General features: G+C 33.4%; 1 protein-coding gene across 8 annotated transcripts in view; it reads left to right on the top strand.

Moving 5' to 3' along the window:
* Nucleotides 1–17,350, top strand: part of FXR1 (FMR1 autosomal homolog 1) — a 59,302-nt gene extending 41,952 nt beyond the window's left edge. For 2 of the 8 annotated variants that reach the window (XM_028505087.2, XM_036017736.1), the window contains exons 11-17: nucleotides 966–1,052; nucleotides 2,394–2,601; nucleotides 6,182–6,385; nucleotides 8,428–8,628; nucleotides 9,330–9,410; nucleotides 13,141–13,232; nucleotides 13,968–17,350. In XM_028505087.2, coding sequence (XP_028360888.1) covers nucleotides 966–1,052; nucleotides 2,394–2,601; nucleotides 6,182–6,385; nucleotides 8,428–8,628; nucleotides 9,330–9,410; nucleotides 13,141–13,232; nucleotides 13,968–14,138 — 1,044 coding nt within the window. In that variant the 3' untranslated portion in view covers nucleotides 14,139–17,350. The remainder of the gene's footprint in view (nucleotides 1–965; nucleotides 1,053–2,393; nucleotides 2,602–6,181; nucleotides 6,386–8,427; nucleotides 8,629–9,329; nucleotides 9,411–13,140; nucleotides 13,233–13,967) is intronic. The other 6 variants (XM_028505088.2, XM_036017738.1, XM_028505089.2 and 3 more) reach the window with 5 other exon arrangements.
* Nucleotides 17,351–19,233: the final 1,883 nt, after the last annotated feature.

The following is a 19,233-nucleotide window of genomic DNA, read 5'->3' on the forward strand; positions in this document are numbered from 1 at the left end:
TTCTTCTTAGATGGTAGTAAGCTGGAGAGGGGGGTGTGTGTGTGTGTGTGTGTGTGTGTGTGTATGTACATATATGTATATATATATTTAACATTTTTAGAGAGGGGGGAAGGGTGGGAGAAAGGGAAAGAAACATCAATGTATGGTTGCCTCTCATGTGTCCCCCACTGGAGACCTGGCCTGCACACCCAGGCATGTGCCCTGACTGGGAATTGAACTTGGGACCCTTTGCTTCGCAGGCCCATGCTGAATTGACTGAGCTGCACCAGCCAGGGCTGGAGGTATATTTTTTAAAGAAAAAAAAAAGCCATTAATTGGTTAGTCTGATTATTGTTCTTCTCACCTTTTTTTTTTTTTTTTTTTTAAACCGTCGTCTTTTGAAGGTCAGCAAAGTAAACCAGGTGGATTAATCCTTTGACTTGCTTTAATACCTGTGACTAAAGTATATGCCCTTACCAGTAGTTCCTTTCTTTTGTGTAAATATTTATGTTCTGTAGGTGATGCTTACGTTAATGGTTGAGAAGCATTCCCTCCAAAACATAGAAATTGGTTTTGTTATCTGAGAGCATAATATTATTATTATTACAAGGACACCCTGTCACTGCTGAAGTGCTACAATACATGCACTCTAAATTCATGCCAGCTAGAAGAAAAATTCTTTAGGAGTTGGTTTATATATGTAGAAAATTAGATTGAATTAAAAATTTAAAAGCCTGATATAAACTGATATTTAAAAAGTAATTTCTTAAATATTAAGCTGTAGTGCAAATATGACAAGTTACTGAAAATTTCAGTATTTCAAATTATATTTTGTTTTTTAGCAGTATATTTTGAAGTTGAAGTTAAGTAGATACAAATTGCTGTGTGTTTCAGAAAAGCTTTCTAAATTATATATTGGTATGTCAAATTTAGGCTAGAATTTCATTAAAATATTAAATGCTGAAGGACATTGTGTTTTCTTACAGGGGATGGTTCCATTTGTATTTGTTGGCACTAAAGAAAGCATCGGAAATGTGCAAGTGCTCTTAGAGTACCATATTGCTTATCTAAAGGTTGGTATGCTGCTCACATTTATGTAATTGTTGCTCCCAACATTAACCTTAAGTTTAAGTTTATTTAATATTTTTTTGTAGTAAATTTCAAATCTTTACATATTTTTAATTTAGGGTTAGATATGCCTTGTTTTTCTATGAGAATTTAGAAATAAATGGTCCTTTGGCATAATAAATTGATTTGCCTTATGCACATTGTTTCTCTTTCTCTCTGAAGTTTTACATTTCTTTCCCTACTGTTTAAGAAAAGGTTACTCTTTTGTTCCTATGATTTGACTGTTGTCACTTATGTACCTACCTTACCTACATTTTCTGTACTAGAACTATTTTGCTTTTACCTTGATGTTTTACATGCAAACAAGGCACAGACCAAGAGTGAAGATAGGCTTTCTTTGTAACTTTTGTTAACTGAATCAGATGCATTATCTTCATAGACATTATTGTTTTATAATTTTTAACCATTGTTTCTGATGTAGCCTGTTTGAGTTGATAAAGACCAAGTGTTTCAGAAAAGAAATGCCCTGTAAATTACTAAAAGTTGGATTTGTCATTTTCTACTATTCTCTTTTACTCCTGCTGTTTTTCTTAGAGTATAGTAACTTCCTCAACTGCTGTGTAGTACATTTTCCTTTTAGTCACTCATCATTGCTGCTCAATCAGTATTTTGAAATCACTTCTGATAATCTCATTCCTTTCTTTTAATGATTTTGTAAGTCTCAATTCAGTCTGGCATTGTAAGCCCATGTTTTATCTTCTAGTATTCTACTAAGTATTCTGCTGACTTTTATAAATCTAAGAGCTTTGTTTAGACATCTTACCTTCACATCCTGTGATGACCTCAATTACTGAATGGCCAAGCCTACTAGTTTATGTGGATCACAACTCAGGTGTCATTATTTTGATAGGAAAGTAGGTTATTAATGGTACCTCTCATAGATGGTAACTGAACCTCATTGAACAGTAAACTCCTTCAAAGCTAAATTTGGTAACATTGTGTACTTATTAGCTATTTAACAAATGGGGTTTTTTAACACTTGTCTGTTGAGCATCCTCTTGAAGGAGGAGAGGCCTTGTCTCTTTTTTTTTTTTTTTTTTTTACATTGCGTGCCTCTAGCACTTAGCATGGTTGGCACAAACATGTGAATGCGTCAGTAAATGATTGGTGAATTGAGTCACCAAGTGACGATGCAGGTTTTTGTTTACTAGGAGCACAGTTAGGTGTACTTGACCGGATACCCGAGATCATAGCTTCTTCATTGGTAGGGAATATAGCTCTAGCTTTTCTTTTTAAGAAAACAAAAAGTTACAAATAAGATTTATCCCTTATTGTTTTGATTACAGGAAGTAGAACAACTAAGGATGGAACGCCTACAGATTGATGAACAACTTCGACAGATTGGTATGGGTTTCAGACCTTCTTCCACCAGAGGGCCTGAAAAAGAGAAAGGATATGCCACTGATGAAAGTACCGTCTCTTCTGTACAAGGTTCTAGGTCTTATAGTGGAAGAGGCAGAGGTCGTCGGGGCCCTAATTACACCTCCGGTTATGGTAAAAAACAATTTTTTTTGTTATTAGTTCTCGTTTAGGTGCTCCCATACATTTTGTTTAATATTATTTAGTTAGTTCCTCACATTATCTTGACTTTGAGTCTAGTGGACAGTTCTGAAGTGTATGTCTCATTACCATTGATGACATATTTTACGTTAATTACTAAAAGGTATGGAATGTTCAAGCAACTATGTAATGAAATGAAACCAACATGTTTTTGTTAAGTTGGTAGTTCATGATCATATTATAAATATTTAGAATAAACTCCATGTAAAAGTTGTTTTCCAAGTATTTCCCTTGTAAAATTATATACATTTTCCAATAAAAATCTAGTGATTCTTTTATTCCTAGATAGTGGTAGGAATCATCTTTTGCTTATGCCTGGGGAAAAGTAAAAAGGAAAAATATGCTAACCACTGTGCCAAGATTGCATATAATAAATAAGTACTAGCTCTTAAAATATACTTCATGGTTCATTCAGCAGTTCTGAGTATTAATATCCCTGGAATTACTTGGTGAAATACAGCATTTCAGTAAAGTGAGCTTTAAAAATCAGAACCAAATTAACATTTTTCTAAAATATGTTTAGTTTGCTCTGAGGGTGGGTCCTAATCCATATAGCAGGGGGCCAATGCTGGGGATGGTCAGTAATTCTCTAATCCTAAATTCTCACTTACTCTTCTTCAGCTTTGGAGTTTTCCATTTTTCTACATTTGGACTTGGAACTTAGCAGTGACCTGGTTTTTTTCCTCCCTCATTCTCTTTCCTTTGTCTTCCCTTCTCTTTTCTAATATTCCCCTCTGCTCATTTTACCTGCTTTGGAAAAAAAATATTTCATAGCCACATTTTATATCCTGTTTGACTGAAGTATCATTTAATGTTGCCAGTTATGTTAATTTAGTATTGTTTTTTATTTGTTTTAGAGTTTGAAGGTTAATTTTCCCTGCCTTTCATAGCCTGATTTCTTGGTGTTTTTTATTTTTAAAGTTAATGCTGTATTAAAACCTGAAAAGCAAATTCCAGCAAAGTACAGTTTATTAGCATGTAAAGGGCTGAGAATTGTGAACTGATATTAAGGTTCTGAAAATGCATTTAATACACAAGAAAACTGGTAATTAAATACAAATTAAGTGTATACTGAATGATTTTAGAGGTACAAATTAATACAAATAAGTCTGTGGAAAGTAAAGTTAGATTATTGATAAGAAATCACTTTTTGATAAAAATGCTTTTGTTGAGAGTAGATGATAAATTTATATGAAAGTGGTAGAGGAATAGCATCAGGACTGAAGAAAGATACTCAGATTCTTCAGTAGATGGCACTCTTACCTTTGAATCTTTCCAGACTAGTAACATTGTATTTCTTGAAATAGCCATGGAACTTAAATGGGCTGGAGAGAAATAAAATCATTTGAATTTGAGTCTAGATTTTCTTGTCCACTTAATATCAGAAGGATTTTTAAGGAGATTAATACATACAAGCTTTTAAAAACATTTTCTCAGTATAACATCTGAAGTTGGTATATGTCTTATAATGGATAATGTCTTACAACTTTAATTGCCAACATTTCTTTTTAATGTTACACAAAATACATCTTTGGATGGATGACATGTGGATTTGATAAATGTAGTACTTCAGCTATTAAGTTCAGCATGTGTGATCATTGAAAAGGATCTGAACCATTCTCATAGGTGATTTTAGAAGTTTTAGAAAGGGGAAAATCTGTTTTAAAATTCTGTTAAAAGCAAGTCTTTTTTGTTGTTGGAGTCATTAAAATTGAATCAGTTTTATGAATTATTTTAAAGCTTTTAAAATAAATTTGTAAATAAATTCTGAAGTTCTTAGATATCCCAAAGATTTTCTTCACTACTCATGAATGGTAAATTGCACTTATTCCAAACAACTATCAGTTAATAATGGTCTTTTTTTGTATTGGAAAAATAAGTGTTTGGGAGACTCTTAGTTTATTGTGAGAGTCTTACTCTTAACAAAGATTTGAATATGTATAACAGAAACTTGTTATGTTTTTTCTAACATACTTCCAATTAATTGTTTCATCCATTTTTATATAGTTGATAATTTACACCCATATTTAATGGTTTGTGGGGGGAAATGGTGCATTGAAGAGTTATTTTAAAGGAGAAAGGAAGTTGGTAGGCTCTTTAATTTGTTAAACTTGACATTTTATTTCTTGTACATTAGTACGTACTTCTAACTTTCACATCTGAAGAGTTGTGTTTTGCTTTTATCATCAAATAACAGTTGCATTTAAATGTAGGGAACTTAACAGTTTATCATGGAATCACTTGTATTTAGCAAAGGAACTTTAAAATCATGCAGCACATTTACTCAAGAAAAAATGGCTGTGTTCATTGGTGCTTGTCTGGGGGTGTTTTAGAGGTATGAGAAAGAGTTCTAACCTTTAAATTTATCATAGACCAAGTCAGAAGTAGATCCAAAAGGATAAAAATAACATGTGGCAACACTGCACGATATGTATACATTACTTCTAAGGGAGTGAGAGAAGTGAGGAGAGGTCTGTTTCCATTTAAATTTGTCTGAACCCAGAAATTAACCTGGGCTTTGAAAGTGATATGCTTGGATGTATGATAAAAGGAAAGGGTGGAAGTGGCTTCCCAGAACTACCAAACCATATAAGTGGAAATTAGTATGAGAGTGATTGGGTCACATATCTGGTATAATGGTGATGATATTGTAGGCTTCTATAGAACATTTCCAGTGTTTATATTTTTAACGGGTCACTATTAAAATAGGTCATTTGAAAGTTTGAAATGGTCTGTAAGCTTTTAAAAATCAGGCTGAATTTATGTCTCACTGAAAATGGCTTTAATTCTCATCAGTTTGAAGTCTTTTCTCAGAATAACCTTTTAGAATTTGTTCAGTAATTACAAATACTGTTTTTCTAATTTAAGATACTTGCTCACAAAACATAGTTATTTTTATGTATAACCACTAAAAATATACTTCTAGTTTATAAGAGATCATCAATTATCAGAAACACCATGATTTTAGATGTTAAAATGAAACAGAATGTGCCTCCTAGAATTAGTGAAATGATAAAATACACTATATAATTTATTCTAAATATGATTAAATTTGCTTTTAAATGTTGGATAGTGGTTATATTTGTTATACTAATTTGATATTAAACCTAAAAATGAGCAAAAAATTTTTTTAGTATTTTCCCATTAAGTACATTTTTATATTGTATATGTAACATTTTATATGTTTTCTATAACATTCTATTCTATTGACTGTTTCTACGTGTACGTAGTTCAGGTTTTAACTATCTGAATTAGATTTTACATTACTAGCATAATAACATTTCATTACTTTTTAGTTAAATTTCAAAGTTAGTGTTTTTATTTTACTTTCTTGTAGCAGACAATTAGGGTTATTTAAACAATCATTTGCAGGAAATAATTTTTAAATTTTTCATTTTTTTTTTAATTCCTATAAAAATTGGGTTAATGTTCTGTTCTTTCCCAAATTTTTAAATTTTTCACTTTTTTTTTTAATTCCTATAAAACTTGGGTTAATGTTCTGTTCTTTCCCAAGGTACAAACTCTGAGCTGTCTAACCCCTCTGAAACAGAATCTGAGCGGAAAGATGAGCTGAGTGATTGGTCATTGGCAGGAGAAGATGATCGAGAGAGCCGGCATCAGCGTGACAGTAGGAGACGCCCGGGAGGAAGAGGCAGAAGTGTTTCAGGGGGTCGAGGTCGTGGTGGACCGCGTGGCGGCAAATCCTCCATCAGTTCTGGTAGTCTTTTATATACTATGTCAGCAGTCTTTCTTTGTAAACGTCGTAACTATATACAAGTTAGTTCATTTCCCAGGGTAGCCCAGTTTTGGAAGTTTCTCTTGCCACTCACTGTTTGAGGAAAATAGTAGAACATACAGCAATATGAGAAAAAGCTCTGTGGAGTGTATTATCAGCTAGAATATTTGGGTCAGAAACTTCAGTGGCTTGTTCTGTTTCTAGTGGTTACATGTTTATCCCTTCAATTTTGGAGGAGGGGGACTTACAAAATTAGAATTTTTTTTTACCCTCTAGAGTTTTTGAGTGTTATGTATTTGTTGGCCAGACAGACACAGAGAATTCTTACACTCAACGACACCTAAATATTACCTTTTATGCTTAATATTGAAAAGTAACTGAAAAAACATTCTTTGCTACACTATGTACTACTTGGAAACCTGGAAAAATTGTGAAGTCAATTTAATTTTTTTAAGTTGTTTGAGGAATTGAGTTGTAAAGAGAAGTGTTTAGAAGACAGATTTGGGGTGTACAAGCACTTTTTACTTATGTTTTCTTTGAAAATTTTAAATGCTATAACTTAAGTGGAGTTGCAGAGTTGGCAAAATGTTCTTCCTTAGTATATTGGGCTGGGGGAAGAATTGTCAGGGATAACCATAACATATTGTTTATAAAACTTGAAGAAAACCACTCTTACTGTTATACTATGACTTATGAAAGTTGATATAGTATTTTATATAATTAAATATATACCAAGCATGCTTACAAATTAGAAAAAACTGGAACAAATCCCCAAATTTTGGAACTTTGAGAAGGCACTCTCTAGTTCCAGTGAAATCTTTGCTCCCTAAAGTTTAGTTTATAGGTATTTCAGATACCATATTTTTCAGAACATAAGATGCACCTAGATTTTAGAGGAGGAAAATAGGGAAAAAAATGTGAAGCAAAAAATGTGGTAAAATATTTAATAACATAAGTAGCATACTGTTTCACCAATGTAAATGTAAACAGAACTCAGCAGCAGCATTAACAATTATTCCTGCCAAATTGGGGGTGGGGGGGTGCATCTTAAAGTCTGAAAAATACGGTAAGTAGTTTTTCTGTTTTGGTATATGGTTCACTATTACCAAGGCTTATAAAATTTTGGTATGCTGACTTACAGAATAAATGTACTGTACTTAGTGTTTTTGATTAATGGATGAACTTAGTGTCTTTTGCAAAGATGCTAGCTTGCTAGCTGTTACCAAAGGAAACTTAGGAAAAGTCGTGATTAGGTGATTTCTTCTATAATTTGATTGGTGGAGGCAATAAATGCAAATAGGTAAGATGGGTATTTTTTTCTTACAAATTATATCTTAAAACTTTTACTTTCCTACCCTCACCCCCGCCTTACCCCACCTTTCACTCTGTTTCTGGAGATGGGAGTAGTAGTCCACATTCATTTCCACATTTTGCTATCACGGGTTAGAATTTCAGCTTTTTTTAGTTTGCTTTTTTTGTGTGTGTATGACTTGTTTGGATTGCTTCAGTTTGTAGTAACATCTCTGGTAAGTTGTGGAATGCAGGTGTTGAGTGTAATTTGGGAATAGTTCATTAATATTAGCAAGAAAGAAGCAACAGTCACCCTCAACTCAGTAAAAGGGACAAAAATCTCTTTCTTAGAATTCATATTAGCTTAATGTTTTTTTCTCTTTATTTTTATTTTTCTATCCTGGGCAGGATTAGCTAAGATAGGAATATCAGAAATAGCATGTGATAATACACTATTTTATAACATTTTCAAAACAAGTCAGAGGGAAACGGTAGGAAGTTGAGGTGTCTGCTCATCTTCTGCTTTAATTTTTCATTGACATTTAAAGTTTTTTCATATTTGTTATTTTCCAGGTAAAATAGAGATACAGAAAACATATGAAGACAGTATATTTTTATTGGGGGGAAATTGAAGTTTCTTTATCATTAATTAATATAGCTCAGTATAGATCAAAACATTCCTAATAACTGCAGCTCTCTTAAATGAATATTTCTTGCCTCTGACATGCATATAGTGCTCAAAGATCCAGACAGCAATCCATACAGCTTACTTGATAATACAGAATCAGATCAGACTGCAGACACTGATGCCAGCGAATCTCATCACAGTACTAACCGTCGTAGGCGGTCTCGTAGACGAAGGACTGATGAAGATGCTGTTCTGATGGATGGAATGACTGAATCTGATACAGCTTCAGTTAATGAAAATGGGCTAGGTATGTAAGCACTTGGGGAAAAGATATATATTGTATGATACTGTTAATGTATGATGCTTTTTAAAAAAAATACAATTTGAAAATTGGATTTTTTAGTACTTGCTTTAAGCAGCTTTGTGTCTATCTTAAATGTCTAGTTCTCAGATTTGTATAGCCAGATTATTTGAAACTGAGAGGGTTTATTGAAGTGCCCTTAGATGCTATTAAATAACATAAATATACAGAATGTGAGGCACTTTTAATATTTCTATTGTTCCTAAACCAAAATTGGGCTTTCACCTTACCGCCTAAAAATTTATTATAAATGACACTAGTGAAAGTTTGTATATTGAGTAGGCATTAATTTCCAAAGGGCTACAATGTAATTTACTTTGGTACAAACTAGAGTGTATTGGAGAGGAAAACTTTATTCCTGAATGATGGCAATTTTAAATGAAATTAAGTCTTAGGTTTGTAAGACTTACAACCCTCTTCATTTCCGGATGATAATTCCATTTTGTAAATCTTTTTGGAATGCTTAAAACTACAGAAATATTTTTCCTGTCAGTAACTTAATGTTGTTTTGTCTTCCCTATTTACCTGAAAGGTTCTCTTTCTCCTTCCTTAAATCTTTGAAGGAACAAAGTTTTTTTGTTTTTTTTTTTTTTTTGGTTTTGTTTCATTTTTGTCAGAATAGTTCATGGTAAATTTTGCAATTACAGATGATAGTGAAAAAAAACCCCAGCGACGCAATCGTAGCCGCAGGCGTCGTTTCAGGGGTCAGGCAGAAGATAGACAGCCAGGTAACTTGAGTGGACCTGCTGACAACACCAGGTCATAAGCATGAAAAAACATGTCATGTGTCTGCTTTCTAAATATATACTTGTACACATGTGTGCATATACATTCAAAATGTGCATTGCATAAATTGTTTACTCAACTAATAAGACTACTACTCTAAAGAAAATGCATTCTTCCTTGACACCATAAATGTTTAGTAACCTGTCTAATTGAACTAATGTTATGTCTCAATTATTACATGAAAATACTGTTGAGAAGACTATTATTTTGTCCATTTGGCAGATTCTTCACACTTGAGTTGGGCTGCCATCCCAGGGACTGTATTGTAGATTATGATTGAGGTTGATTGGCAAAACTGGGCAGCTTTTGCATGGTGCCTGCTTACTCTGTCTGCATTCAGCACCTCATTTTTGTGGCAATTGTAGTAATAGCCCACAGTTCTTATTAAAAAATACAAATAAGAAAAATACTTGAGTGTCTTTTTCCTAATAAGAGGAATGCATGTTATGTTTCTGTTTATTGTAGTGTGATGCTTTTCCCCTACACCTACTAACTATTCAAATTAATAGTACTTACTTAGCTTTAGAATGTTAATTTTTAAGTAGTCATATTTTTAGTAACTTTAAAGAAACCTATTTGCTGTGTCTATATTATTTTGAACAAATTCCATTTCTTGTGTACAGAGAATCACATGTATATTCACAGTGAAGAAATTGTGTGCACCAGAAATAAACCCCTTTAAAACTAATCAATTTTTGCATTCTTTCCAGAGCAAGTTCTTTTATGTGTTTTCCCCAAATAAAGAATGTAAATTCCAGTATCTTTAGTATTTCAAGTTTAGTGTTTCTAGAGACATGGGAAAACCAGTTACAGGTATTAGTTCCCATTCTTGAAAAAAATTCCATATTTTAAAGATACAAATTTAGAAGGAAATAAATATTGTCAAGAATAGAAAGTTTCCATATAATATTTATTGTCCCCCCCCATTCTTTTCCCTCTCTTTAGTGCTAGAAATAATATTTTTTGATTAAGAGATTATATTTTGTTTTTTGAAGCTTGCATAGCAGTGAAATACAGTGCCTGGCCATATTTTATAAATAAAAAATTCAAGCTATCAGTATATACTTAAATAGGACAAATCACAGTGTAATTTATTAACTAGATGGGTGTTGGTTATTACTAAGTCAGTGGACATAAAAAGAATAACATAGCTTGCTCAGGAAGAACCAAAAGTTTCTGCATGGTAGTAACTGAAACTTGAGTGATTTGGAATTTTCAGTAACTTGTGTTCCATATTGAATTTATTCCTATTTTACTCTCTTTGGAAAAACTCCTTTTCATGTTTAGAACTCCTTGCCTTCCCTAGCCTGCTCTCCTTCTGCCCCCCCCCCCCCCCCACCAAAAAAAAAAAAAAAAACAACAAAAAACAAAACTGAACCTATACCCCAAGATAAGATAGGTAGAACAAGCACAGCGTTTTCTCATTGCCCTTGGCTGGCAGCATACTGTTCTTAGGAAGGCAGCCTCCTAAAAAAATGATCAACATTCTCTTAAGGATACAATTATTTAGTTTGTTTTCATTTGCTTAAAATTTCTTGTTGTCTTTAATGAAATTAAATAGTATTCTTTACTTAGAATGTGACAATACACTTGTCCAGCTGACTAACTTTGACCCCTTAGAGGAAGGGTATCAAACTCATTTTCACCGGGGACCACATTAGCCCTCGCGGTTGCCTTCAAAGGGCCAAAATTTTTTTTAAGATTGTATAAATGTAACTACTCCTTAACTGTTAAGGAGTTGAAATTACATTCGGCCCTTTGAAGGCAACCAGGAGGCTGATGTGACCCCTGGTGAAAATGAGTCTGATACTCCTGCCTTAGAGGAAATTCTAGAGTTCATGTTATGTTGCACAAGTTGCCTGTATTTTTGTAGATATTATAATTATTTTTAATTTGTATTCAACTTTTAAGTAACTTATAAAGACTGGCTATAAATAGGTTTTTTTGTTTTGTTTTTTATCAGCTGATGTTTTGGTTTTACCTCCCTTGGGGGAAGGTGAGAAGCACTAGTAAATTTTTACTTTTCCAGCTAAGTGCCTCTTAACTTAATTGATAAACTATATTAAAGTATATTATTTTATATCTGTACATAGTGGATGAAGGATTATAAGAATTGTCAGGGTTTCCAAGTAGAAGAATTCTTCCAGGTATCACCAAGGGCTAAACGATGGAAAGCGAATGAATTTGTTAAGGTGCTCCCCAAACTAGTCATTCTTAGAATGGTTTTACCACCATGTATGTAGACATAATAGTGAAGGGGATTTGATGGTTTCCTCCTCCCCCATTTTGGAAACCATTATTAAATGGATTTATAATAAATTAACAGTGAATTTAAATGATTTTAAAAGCTCCAAAATGAGCACACTGAGTTCCTCATAATTTGAAAGAAAAGAGGCAGTTGTAGGACAGAAACATCTTTCATGGTGTTTCTAATAAATGATAGGTATGGTATTAGTTCTGAGTTGTTTACTCAAGATTTTAAAAATGCATTTAATAGTTATAGACAGTTCTCAGGGCTTATAACATTTATATTATATCAGAAAGCTTTATTTTCATAGAATTTGAACTTGATAGACCAATTCTCCCTGTACCTAGTGACTTTAATTTGAAATTTACTTGAATTTCCATTCTTTAATATAATTAACCTGCTCCCATAATTTAAAATATACTGTATTTCACATACAGATTTTTCTTCACCAGTTTCTCATAGTTAATTCTTTCAAAGAAAGAGGATGATTATTTTGCTATTTCTTCAAATAAGTGAATTCTAGGTTGCAAGTCCTCGGGAGAGAAAGGATTGAGGTATAAAGTGGAGCCAGTCCAGAGTACCTGTAGACAAGAGGTCAATTGTGGCACTGGGTTGGCAGTAGGATGTTAGTTTGGGTTAATCTATTTGCTATTATCACTACTGCTATGTACCCACTTACTTGCAAACACACATGCACCTCAGTCAGTCCCTTAAAAGATTAGAAGATTGGTAAAGTGGGGAGGAAGTGGTTAGTAAATTCATGGTGCTCGTTTCTTTCGTGATAATCAGTGTCCACATTTTTAGGCTGATTTTCTGTCATCTTTAGTTTGCTTGTAGTTTTTTATTGATGATCACTCCAGACTGGTAGCTAGTGTGGATTGTTTAAAAGGAACCATAAAATACCACACTTGGATTTCTTACTAGTATGATTTTTTAAAATAATAAAATAACAGAACAACTAATATTTGGTAACTTTTTATATCTTTGATAAATTTTCAGATTGAAGTAGATCACACCATGATTTACACCAGATTTGCCCCATTTCACCTCCACCCCCTCCCACCCCCACGTCACTGATAATTGCATGGGCTTAGAATGCTGCATTTTCTATGCTTGGTTGTGGATGTCTATATCAAACTTAACACCACAGCCGCAGACTCACCCAGAAGGAAATGGCTGGATTTCTTTGAAAGAGGACTTCATTCTAGTCTTCCTCAGTCTCCAGCTTAAAATTATCTATTATCATTTAATGACAGGCACATTTTTCAAGCTTTGTTTTTGGTTGGAGGTGGTACCCAGCTTAAGAAAATTTTGAAATTGGGTAGCCCACCATTAGTTTATTTTAAAAGTAAAATTACTCTATCCATAAATAAACTTTAGAAATAGTTTTTCAACACCTGTAATTTTTTTCTCATCTTCAACAGTCACAGTTGCAGATTATATTTCTAGAGCTGAGTCTCAGAGCAGACAAAGAAACCTCCCAAGGGAAACTTTGGCTAAAAACAAGAAAGAAATGGTAAGGAGAATTTAACCTGTAGGTTTTGTTATTTTTTTATTTTTATTTTTTGGTATGGTTTACCTTTATTTTTACTTAACTTTCTGTATGATCACTTGTTTCCCCAAATAGATGAATAATATTTTAAAGAGTGCTCTTGAGTTTGTTGTTGGCCCCACGAAACTGAAGATAGATAGCATGCATGCTTGAGCCTGAAATACTTTTTCCGTTAGAACTCCAAATAGCATTTGTAAAGTTCATTCAGCCTGCCCAAAGATACTGGGCATAGAGACTGTTGCTTAATTTGGGGAGCAATAGGCTATATACCTCTTCTCAGTGACGGATATAGACCTTTGATCCTGTTAAATGTTTTAAAGGATTTGCTATGTAAATGTTTTTTTAAAAGGTGAGTAAAGTAGGTGATTATTTGCTTTACTTAGGGTAATAATTGTTTATATCTTTACATGGTAAGCTTTCCACTACTTAAAATAAAATTAGGTACAAGTTTTCAGTAAACAAGTGCATATTCTTCCTGTGTTTTAGGCACTGCTAGGTACTAGAAACAAAGAGTTGAAATACCCAGAGAGGTGGAATACATTGGTATTTGTTTTGACCTTTAAGAACATTTGAATTTTGACCCATTGTATGTAAAACTAAAACTATGTATTTAGGTAATTAATGTTTATGTAGCTATTTTCCTCCTCAGCTATAGATTTCATTTATAAAGAAGTTGAAAAAGTTGTCTCCCTTTGGCAGGCAAAAGATGTGATTGAAGAGCATGGTCCTTCAGAAAAGGCAATAAATGGCCCAACTAGTGCTTCTGGCGATGAAATTTCTAAGCTACAGCGTACTCCAGGAGAAGAAAAGATTAATACCTTAAAAGAAGAAAACACTCAAGAAGCAGCAGTCCTGAATGGTGTTTCATAAACTGAAGAAGTTCCTAGTTTACAGTTCTTTTACATTACATTTTACAATAGTGCTTGTACAAGCTTGCCAAAGATAGAATATGGATCGCCAGTCTTTACATCGCACTTTCAGTTCCTCCATTTGGAATTCAGAAAGGGGAGGGATCCTGAAGAAATCATATGTTAAACATACTTTGACACCTACTGTGTTATAAAATATATCATCAGATGTGCCTTGAGAATAGTATATGTAACATTAAAAAAAGTTGCTGGCTATAGGAAATGTTATTTTGTTTTCAAAATATGGCAGAGATTGGGGGGAGGTGGGTGGGGTGGGATCCCTAACGTAATATTCTTTATGAAAGCATTAGCTGCTTTTGTTACATTTTTAATAATATGCAACCACTTCTCCACCTGAGGAAAACTAGAGTGAAATGCAGTCTAAAATATTTTGCACTGAATTGTAATTTCTTCATTAGTTTAGTCTGGAAACTGGTCTGTTTTAATATTTTTAAAATGCTGTATGTAGAGGAAAATCTGCAGACCACTGGAATACATTTGTTAAACTCTCATCTGCAGGGACACTGGGTGATATTGGCAGTGACTGTTCTATATTGAGGCTTTGTTTGGTTTATTTATTAAAGTGTACAGTATTTAAAAATCAAACATAGCTTTAGTTAAAACACTAAGCTGAATTAGTCGTGTCCATTCAGACATAACCTGAACTACTGAAAAAGATCAATTTCCAGAAGGTTTATTCTGTATAAACTACATGTTAGTCTTCAGTAGAGTATCTTTTCCTTTTCTTACTTTTTTTTTCTTTTTTCTTTTTCTTTTTTTTTCTTTTTTTGATTTTGGTTGTTTGATGTGCAATATGTTTTTGTATGCAGGTAGTAAATAAACTTTGATCTTCCATTTGCTGATTTTTAACTTTCTACTTTTTATACCCACTGTTGCAAAGTAGTTGGAGCTACTTCTAGCCCTAGGATAGTATCCCAATTGCTTTTTTAAAAGCATTTATATTTGCTGATAAATAGTATCAAACTATTAGTTGGTCAGTTAATTATTTTGTAATGAACCCTCTGAAACCTTAGCATTTAAAATTTAGTTTGTTAGAATAGAATAGCTTGGGGCATTAATCATAGACTTGCTATTAAGAAGTCTTCATAGCAAAAATCCACTCAAGGTCAACTTTGAAAGGCAGTGGGGTAAAATCTAGAATTTTACTTTTGCCTTTGATTCTTTATTAAAAACTATTTTTATAAAGTATGAGCAATTTTGAAATATGGGAATTGATTCTCAAAATAATTTTGAAGGTTCTTATGCTAATGATTGTATTTTTTGTGTATATATTTTAGTCAGATGGCTTAATTTTAGGAAGCTTTAGGAAGCTTTTCACACCAAGTGTGTTATAAAAAGTGCAATACAGTAATTTATACAGCTAAGAGTGAGGTCATATAAAATAATTGTGGATTTATGGGTGAGTTTAGCTCCACAGTATCTCATAGATCACTGAGCAAGAAAACCCTTTTTGTCATTTGGTGTCTTAATGTGTTTTATGTGCATAATTTGTGTTAATTTTTTATGTGCATAAAAATGGTAAGTGGTTTTAGTTAATTGGTAATGCTTGAAAGAGAATTCAGGCTAGAAATGTAATACTTGCCAGGTCAGGGTACATAATCCTAGCCTCAAATTTATTGTTGAGGTTAAGATGTGATGTTATTAAATGCTTTTTTTTATAAAACCCCTATTAACAGAATTTTTAGGAAGATATGTTGTGAACAGTTAGTTCTTGCACATTGAATAGAAAATGTGAAGTGATTTCATATCCTGGTTTTTAAAAATTGGTACCCACAAATGTATTTTTATCCATCAAGGTTAAAAACAAGTAAAATTGTTGGCCTTTTTAGTTCTGTTCAATAATAGGTTTGCAATTAACTATGATTATGAGATGACTGTTCACTGATCCCCAAATTGGTGAATGTGGTATAAGGAAAAAGATTTTTCATTTTCTTCCTTGTAGAACAGATTCACTAAAATCTTCTCCCGTAAAGATTGTTTTCAGTGGGAAAGAAAGAGACAAGGTTACCTTAAAAAGTGGGTATAGCCCAAGCAGTTCTTCAGACTAGAATAGTAAATGCATTTTAGGAAATAAGTATTAGATTTCATTACTTACAAATGACTAAACCCAATGTTTTTTTCCTTTAGAAATATGTGTATTGAAGAATTGTGATAGGCTTCTTTGTGGCTAAATAGTACATGCTTAGATTTAGAAGTGAAAAGCACTCCTCAAAGATAACCATTGTTAGTTCAGTTGGCTTTCCAAACTTATTTTGAGTGGGGCACATCTTACTTTGGTTACTACACTAATTAGATGTTGGTTGCTATAGGGGAATATGCCTATGCACATTAAACACATACTCAGGCGGAAAGGTCTATCCTAAAGGTCTTAAGCAGCTCACCTATTGTTGTCAGCACACATGAAATCTGAACTAAATCATGAAGTGGAGCTGAGATCATGTGGAAGCAAAATGATCTTTTCCTGAAACCTTGGAAAGGCTAGGGTTCTTGGGTTTGGCTTTTAAGCCTTCAGTGGGACTAAAACTATGCAAAATGGTGTGATCTGTCTTGTCAGGTCACTCACCATTGGTAAACGTATAGTGCAGATAGAAGTCTTAATTTTAAGAAGGTAGGTATTTGAAGTTGAGACATAGCACATCAAACTGGTGACTATGAAAACTGACCCGAGGTATTGCTAAGGATGAGGCTGTGGGAGGTTGCTTAAATGTAATTTTTTAAAAAGTACAGATACCTGTAGGCAAGCAGAAACAGCCAGTGAGGAGGCGGCAAAAGTAGTTGGTATCTTACTATTGTATTCTGGATTTCCATTTAACTCAGCCATTCTTTTTTGTCCGGGATCCATCAGCTTTATGTCAATGGCATTTTTATAGCTTTGAGTCTAGTATTTAACCTAAGAAGGGTCTCTTGCAAAGTTGGCGTGTTAACTGAATGCTGCTGTTAGATTGGGAAATGGTACCATTTGTGTCCTCTGCAAATAGATTTTTTTGAGGTTGAAACCAACTAGATACTATTCTCATAGGCTGTGCCTATGGTAAACTGAGCTTAGTCTAAGAACAGATGAACGGAAAACTGGTTATAATACAGAATTAAGTCCTATGTCAGATGCTGGGTGGTTATTGGAAATGAGATTAAAGGGAAGTTGGGTTTGAACTGTATTTATGGGCTTGACAAAATCACTAAAGGCCAAAAAAGGGATGAGGTAAAGTTCCCTTTAATCCTCATATCTTTGCTGTTATGGTTTGGACCCCCTATACCATTTTATAAGGTTATCTGGTATAACATGCATTTGCTGATCTTTATTTAAAAGATTTTAGTTCTTTCTTAGGGTTCATTCTTGAATGCATAGTCGTCATTTATAATCCATGATTAATTTAAGACAGCACTTGGATATTCAGGAACTGTTGCAATAAATCAGTCATTTAAGTTTGGTATAAACTTGGCACGTGGTGGTAATTTGAAGCTGAACTCAACTGCAGGTTGAAAATAAGTCAGTTAGGTTGACCCATAGGAAATCTCTAATAGTTGACCATTTCTGACCCACAGAAAAAGTGGCATTTTCCTATGGTTCAGCCTAATACAATTTTTATTTAGTCATCTACTCTAGAAATCCAAGTAAGTGTCTAATCAAGAAAACTCCAAATTGCTGGATGAGTAAGGTACATATTATAAGGAAATATATATTCATCTATATCACTGTTTCAAGTACTAAAATACAGTGCATAATCCACTGGATAAACTATAATGCAGCTTTTTCTAAGAGGAATTCCATCAGTCGATTTGCTTACCTATTTGAGAAGATGTATGTGTAAGTACAGGGTAGGAGTTACTATCTTTCTCTGTATTTCATTTAACTAGAAAGGGCTTTCCAATATTAATGTAACTTGAGTCTTATGTGGGACCCTGGGTTCCACTTAACAATAATCCCAAGTACTTTCAAGAAGGAGTATGCTGAATTAAAATGGTGTCTTATGTGTGTCCATCGTAGATATTCCCAGTTATGCTATGTGCAATCTAGAGAGTATCAAAAGCAAGGGCTAAATTATTTTTCGCTGATATTATCAGTCTTGAAGCCCCACAACTGTATTTTAGGGATTCAATGTGTGTCTTTTGGGGGGGGTGGAATTACAGGCCTATTTTCTGAATGTGTGTATCCTTTTTACTTTTGTCGAATCTAACTACTAATTTTTTAGAGATTTAATTACAAAAATTTTCCTACAGTTTTTCTGGTTAGATCATTTTATACTTAATTATTTCCTGAAGCTTATATATACACCAACCTCTTCAAGCTCCATTTTTCAACTTGTGTTTAGGTTAAGAAAAATGGTCACACAAATATTATATTTGAAATTCCATTAATTGATGCCACTAAGGTAACAAGTGTTACTTGTTCCAGATTATACCTTAACACTGGACTATGTTTTCATTGGGTCAGGACTACTAGGAAACACAGGGTAAAAGCTCTTCCTGTGTCCCATTGCTAAGGCAACAGTTGGCTCTAAGCAGAATCACAGCACTCTGAACAGTGTCAAACACAAAGCAGAGTGTAGGTCATTTAAGTTCAGTAGTACTCAGAAGGTTACCCTCAATTCAGGATTTTCTATATAACCAAAAAGATAGTATTCTAAATGTTTTTTTGCTTCAAATTTACAAATGTTTTATTATTTGAAATTTTTCAGCCAATTTCTAAATGTTCATTGGCATTAATGTTTTGGAGGAGGGGTTATTTATACTCAATAAAACATGACCCCCCCCCCCCCCCCCGTATGCTTCTAAATTGCAAAACAACTTCTATAAGTTATTATCAGCAGCAAGATGCCTTATAAAAAACTTAAGTGTTCTAGCCTCAAGTGTTAAGACTAGATTCTTTAAATGAAGCACTGAGTTAAGTTCTTAAATATTTCTGATGTAAGATTTTAAGTAGGGCATGTTTTCAGTGTGCTGGATAAAGGATCAGTTTTTAGTTGTAGCATGTTCACATTTAGGTTTTTACTCTTGTATTAAGATGCCAGTTACCTCATTTTTTCCCAGTTCTCAGT

Source organism: Phyllostomus discolor, chromosome 2 (genome assembly GCF_004126475.2).
Source record: "Phyllostomus discolor isolate MPI-MPIP mPhyDis1 chromosome 2, mPhyDis1.pri.v3, whole genome shotgun sequence".
Lineage (NCBI taxonomy): Eukaryota > Metazoa > Chordata > Mammalia > Chiroptera > Phyllostomidae > Phyllostomus > Phyllostomus discolor.